This window comes from Pituophis catenifer, unplaced genomic scaffold, assembly GCF_029215685.1.
Source record: "Pituophis catenifer annectens isolate HBS135680 unplaced genomic scaffold, rPitCat1.0.hap2 SCAF_3, whole genome shotgun sequence".
In the NCBI taxonomy this organism is placed as follows: domain Eukaryota; kingdom Metazoa; phylum Chordata; class Lepidosauria; order Squamata; family Colubridae; genus Pituophis; species Pituophis catenifer.
In genome coordinates this window covers 146,296,646-146,302,645 of record NW_027256883.1, presented here as the reverse complement: position 1 = coordinate 146,302,645, position 6,000 = coordinate 146,296,646, and the positions used below count along the sequence as shown (strand labels likewise).

The 6,000-nt window shown below is 35.3% G+C and overlaps 1 protein-coding gene across 1 annotated transcript; it reads right to left on the bottom strand.

The window, feature by feature from the left end:
* Positions 1 to 510: 510 nt before the first annotated feature.
* INSL5 (insulin like 5) lies at positions 511 to 1,811 on the bottom strand. The gene is made up of 2 exons (XM_070939478.1): positions 1,643 to 1,811; positions 511 to 704 (listed from the first exon to the last, which is right to left on the bottom strand). Exons 1-2 carry the CDS (start codon positions 1,809 to 1,811, stop codon positions 511 to 513), a joined length of 363 nt encoding a protein of 120 aa, XP_070795579.1.
* Positions 1,812 to 6,000: the final 4,189 nt, after the last annotated feature.

The following is a 6,000-nucleotide window of genomic DNA, read 5'->3' as shown; positions in this document are numbered from 1 at the left end:
TCGAGATCAGTCCAGGCAAAAAGTAATTAGAAGAATAAACACTGAAATGCATAGATCAATATTGTCTCTTCTGGCTGTCATTCCAGGATTTGTCAGGATTTTTATTAGCTTTATCATGGATTAAAGCTCCTAAACTGAACCACTGAGCTCTAGTCATTCATTCAAACTATTCTTTGAACTCCCTAAGAAAGTGAAACATGTTCAGAGATTTTTTAATTTGCAAGCCCAATACTATTTTTAAACATTGACAAGAACAATTTAGAGAAACTAGTTTACTGAATTGCACATTTATTTCAAAAGTTAGGAAACAAAGCAGCTAACTTCAGATGACTGATACAAAAGTATGGAAAAAATGTTTCTAATTTGTGTAACATCCTAAACAGAATAGCAGCTTGGAACATCTGCAGAGCTGGGAAATACAAAGTGTAACAGAAAAGATATGAAAACGCTATATTGTAGATATGATGTAGATATATTTAGATAAGCTTCTACCGCAGAATTTTAATATTTTTAGCACAGTGAATTTATAGTGTTTGCACTGCATCCAATAGTACAACAAGTGATTGTAAGCTCCACAACATCCTTGCTTCTTTTGTGAACAGACTTCTGTTGCATGTCTTGCAAATCTTTCTCAGACTCCATGTAGTACTGGATTAATTCGTTGCTTTGGGATTTTGACTTCTCCATGTAATTTCCATTGGCATCTGTGGAATGAGATTAAATTATAAATATGTATGCATTTCTTGTTTCATTACATAAAAATGAGACAAGCAAATTCAGATTTTATCTCCAAACCTAAAATCTAAAACCATTATCAAATAAAAGCTGGTGTTTTTAAATTTTTCCTGTGTGCATAGTCTGTGTTGTTAATAATTTCAAGATCAATCTGGAGGTTTCAGTTTAAGAATTTATATTGGAACAACAGCATTGCTTTCAGAAAGCTTTGCTTTCCCAGAAAGTATATCCCAAATTGAAGCTAACTTCTTTTCAAAAGAATGAAGAAAATTATATTTTCTTCCAAATGCTTCTCCAACTAGAATAGGAATTATATATTAACTTCAAAAATCAAAAGCAAACTGATTTGTGAGTTTTATAATCTTGGTCATGCACCTAATTTCAGTGAGCCTTAAGAGATGTTGCTTCATTCACCAAAATATATTTCTGAACAGACTCATTTAAAGTTCTGAATTTCTATATTCTATATTCAATTCTCTATATCTGTACCTATATACTGTATCTATCTATATCTAGCTATCTACTAAAAACAAAATAATCCCAACAGTTATCATTAAAAAAATAATTTGTAAAAATCTAAAAACTGATTAATATGTATTATCCTATGCAATATTATAGCAGATTTCAAAGCTTGCAAAGGTTGAGGCATAGGGACTTGAAAAGGTAACTGCCAGCTCTGGTCCGTTTAAGAATCTCTTCTGGTGCCCCTACCATCAAAATAGGGCAGAATGAGATTTCTCCGTGATAGTTTCTTTTTTATAAATTATGTTATTACTTTTATAATATAACTCATCTTTAAAATGTTTTTATTAAACCATAGCATAGTAAAATCAAGATAATGGTAAATTTATTGCAATGACTGATTGCATGCCAAAATTATGAATATTGGGGCAATTCATATGCTTACCTATGAGCCCTTCTGAGAAAGGGTCACCAAGTTGTCTTCTCCACCGTGATCCTCCACAAGCAAAGACAACAGCTCTGACAAATTCTCTCCCACAGAGTTTAATAGTTGTTGTTTCAGAATGTATGGCCATGACGCAGAGGAAAAGCAGCCCTACTAGTACCACCTTCATTTTGTAGATAAAACACCTTGTAGCAATTTGAGCAGGAAAGAAGTAAAGAGCCACTAGAGGTTCATGCTGAGATCTGGCATCAATTTATATGTATCTGGGCTGTTGGTTGAATGACGTGGGCAGAACTAGTAAAATGTTTTTTCTGATGGCCTTAAGTGCTGTAAGTAATGTGCCTGAGTTGTTCTCAAATAGTTACTGATGTTTTAGTATATCACTATATTGGCCAAGAACAGCAGCCAGTCAGTGTTCCAGAACATTTATAGAATTATTCTGTCTTAGATCAATATTATAAATGTGCACTTCATCCCCACATCCCAAAATTTCGCTTGTGATATTTAACTAAGTGCAAGTTATTGTGGCTGCTATAAAGTTTAAGCAGTGGATTAATTTAGCTAGTGCGAACATTCCAGGTTGCTTTGGAACATTTAGCAGAATTATTGGATTCTCTGAGTTTTTCCAATGCTTTAATCATATATGTGCTGGTCCAGCAATTGATCTTTTGTATTTAAATTTTGCAGATTTTGAAAACCATCAGTGAATAATTTTGGAACGAGAGAGAATTTTGTGTTTTGATTTGTTTTTCTATGTTTCTACTGCACTCTGATATAATCTATTTTAAGATAGTATCAGTTTCTGAAATTATGGATTTCACTTAGCAAGGATGACATAGGATGTTGCAGAGTTGAAACTCTGAGAAAAAGCCTTTAGATCATAAAAGTGTCTTGCTTCAGCTTGTGTGTGTAGATAAAATTAAAAATAACTGTGAGCTGTTGATGATAACAGAATTAACTTTTGATAGAACTCATAGATGTCCACAGCTAGCCATAGTGATATTAAAAATAACATGCATGGATGACATTATAACTCAAACTCCCATATATAATTGCATCCTGATATCCATACAAAATGTTAACACAGACCTTGCATTGGGTCTTCATGATCAATGTTTTGCCACCTGACTCCACATGCCTATATAAGTACTAAAACAATCATTTTTGATTGCCTGATCCTTGAAAAGTGAGTTGAGCTTGCTAACTTTTGTCTTTTCCAGGACTCTATTTCCATCACTAGAAACAAGAGAGACAGCCAGATTGGTCTAGCAGTTAAGGCACCAGGTTAGAAATAAGGAGACAGTGAGTTCTAGTCCCACTTTAGGCATGAAAGTTGACTGGGTGACTTTGGGCTGATCACTCTCTCTCAGCCAATCTACCTCACAGAGCTGTTGTTGTGGAGAAAATAGGAGGTGGGAGGACTATTAGATATATTTGCTGCTTTTGAGTTGTGTATAAAAATAATAAAGGCAGTATATGTATAAACAAAAGAAATAGACACAAGGCTAACACTGTTGTCAGGCTAGTAGCCTGTTAGAACAGTAGGATACCATCCTAAGAGAGCTGTTTACAGCCCATTTCCAGTCTATGTGCAGTAAATTATGCAAGATGCAATATTGGAGCAGGAACAGCAAAACAATCCCCAAGTACAATGACAGAAATTCCTGATAAGCATAACATGAGGAAACACAGATAATCTTCAGTTACTATATGTTACTCTGTGAAACTCACAAAATTGCAGTTTGGAGTGCAATGCAAGCTACTTTTTGCCCTCTGGAAAAAGAAAGCATCCATATCTTTTCTATAAGGAAGCAAGCTAGCTCAGAGAACCTTGTATCATTAAGAAAAGCAACCTGTCAGTATACAAATGTAGATCTTCATTTTTCCTTTGACAAATTCCGATCTGGATTGTTTGATCAATTGTAATTGTAGTTCATTACACACTTGGTAGTTTGGGGTATGGAGATTTTTTAGAATTTGTTATATGGGGGTTTTTTTACGGATGTTTTTGGAGGTTGGCGCATGTACTCATTTTATGGGCTTCTGCCATCCCAAATCCTTTGGAATATCTACTAAAAATTAATTTAAGAATAATTTACCTTTGGACTAGAAAGAAAGTAGTTCGCTCAGAATCCCTTGAATAGTGGCCAGCTATAAGTACAAATGAGTCTCTTTCTGATTTTTATATTATAAAAAGTAGCTGAGACTAGTTGCTCATCTATTTATGCTTTGAAATACATAGTAGCTATAATATAAAGAAACTTATTGATACCTTACATCACACATATTCTCCAACTTCAAGACATGTGTTGATGACTGTTAACTTTGACATAGAATACCATTAACCTTGATGATATATTTCATTTACAAAAGCATTAAAATATTCAGTTCTTTAGTAGAACCAACGAATAAAAAGGATCTCTATCTGCTCTTAAAGAAAGGATGCATCCTTTTGTCACTTTTAGAAGGATAATGATTAACACATTGTTCACTTTAATGCATGCCCTCTTTAGAAACACGACAGGAGACAGTTGTCACATAATTTCTTCATAAAAATATGTAAACTGCACTTAGGGATAGGTGTTAATGCTTTCTTATAATTTGATCTGTTTAAGCATTCATTTCTTGTTGCCATGCTTGGGAAGCCAATTTGATGATACAACTAAAAATTATAATATTTGTTTGTGACAGCTCCCTAGCTTACAAGGTTTAGAATTATTCAATAATGTAGAATTTTTAAATCCGTTAAAAATAGAAAAGTCATATGTCCTACATATGGAAGAATTGGTTTAGACTTGCAGACAAGACCAGTTGAGGTTTTATGTTGGAGATGGGGAAGGAGAACTTGTTCAGCAATAGCCCTTTCCCCTTCCGGTGTCCAGTGCTGCTTCTAATAAAACTCTGAAGAATCAGCAATATTCAGAGCAAATCCTGATAAAGAGTATGTTGCCAAGTTAAAAGAAGTTCCATTCCTAAATTTGCCCTTAAATTGAATTTGTATGCAAAACAGAACAGGTTATTTACTGTAGTTATGTTTGTCTTACCATGAACTGCTGAAAATAAGTTTAGTGTGCCAGATGCCCCAAATTTATATAGCCCAGCATGCCCTTCAAAATACCTTAAAAAATCCCCACAACCCACAAAAGCCAAAGATTCCCTAGAACTGATCTCCAAACCTCCTAATCTTCCAATTTCCAGCACTCACTTGGCTTGTCAGAGCACACACACACAGACACACAAGCAGGAACACATGCAAAGTGTGAGCTGAAGAAGAGGGGGTGGAAATATAGCAGTGGGACAGTAGATGGGGCTGGGTTGCACAGCCACACACAGGAGAGAAACACCACTAGGACCACCCTGCCTGCAGCACAGGGATTCTCCTTGCCAGCCTACACTTGCCTTTCTTTTTTTGAGATGGATTTCTTTGCCAGATGGCCATCCACCATTTTGAATACTGCAGGCAGTCTATTCATAACTAGGAGTTGTTTTAAAGATGGAGGTTCATAATCTGGAGACTTCCTATATTTATATGACCAAATTATAAATTGGACTCCCTTACTTTGATGCTAACCGATCAATACCAGTGTGGATCTTAGTTACCTATGGAAGAAAATTTGGGTTTTTCTTTCTTTGTCTTTCTCCTAACATCCCATTCCCCACCCCAATAATTAAAAAAAATTAGAAGAGCATCAACATAAACAATCCTGAATCCAGGCCCACTTTAAACACTGATCTGCCTTTTCCTGGATGTCATTCATAGCAAAAAAGAATATTTTTCATTATTTGTGTTTGAATGCTTGTGTTTGCTTCTGCAGGTATCCTTTTATAACAACTATTAATTCAGAGGCTGCTTAAAGTTATAGTGGTGCTGAATGTGGAGACCTCGAAGTTGAATGCAGTCCTTGAAGTTGTGGCCATCGCAACACCATGTAATCTGGATTTGGGGGATTTGGGAGACTTGTTATTACAATGATTGCAGTGTCCTGCAGTCACATGATTGCCATTTGTGGCCTTCACTGCCACCTTCTTTCAAGCAAAGTCAATGAAGAAGCTGGCAGGAGGTAGCACATGGTGGTGATATGACATCCCACCTAGCTACCGTAACCAGAATTATTAGAACTGTCATCATAAGTTGGTGTGGACATATGTTTTATGACCATGTCACTTAGTAACAGAATTCCTGGTCCCAATTATGGTAGCTAATTGAGGATTATCTGAAATCAATTATTAGTACTTTCCGTAAAAACATTTAGGGGCTTTTTAAAACATTCATCACAGATTATCTTTGTAGGTGTGTTATATATGGAAAACAATTACAGACGTATACATACAGAACTACATACATATTTAATAATTAC

Coding starts and splice junctions, on each gene's coding strand:
- INSL5 (XM_070939478.1), bottom strand. CDS start 1,811: ATGAAGGTGGTACTAGTAGGGCTGCTTTTCCTCTGCGTCATGGCCATA. Junction 705..1,642: donor TTTCTCAGAAGGGCTCATAG/GTAAGCATATGA, acceptor CTCATTCCACAG/ATGCCAATGGAAATTACATG.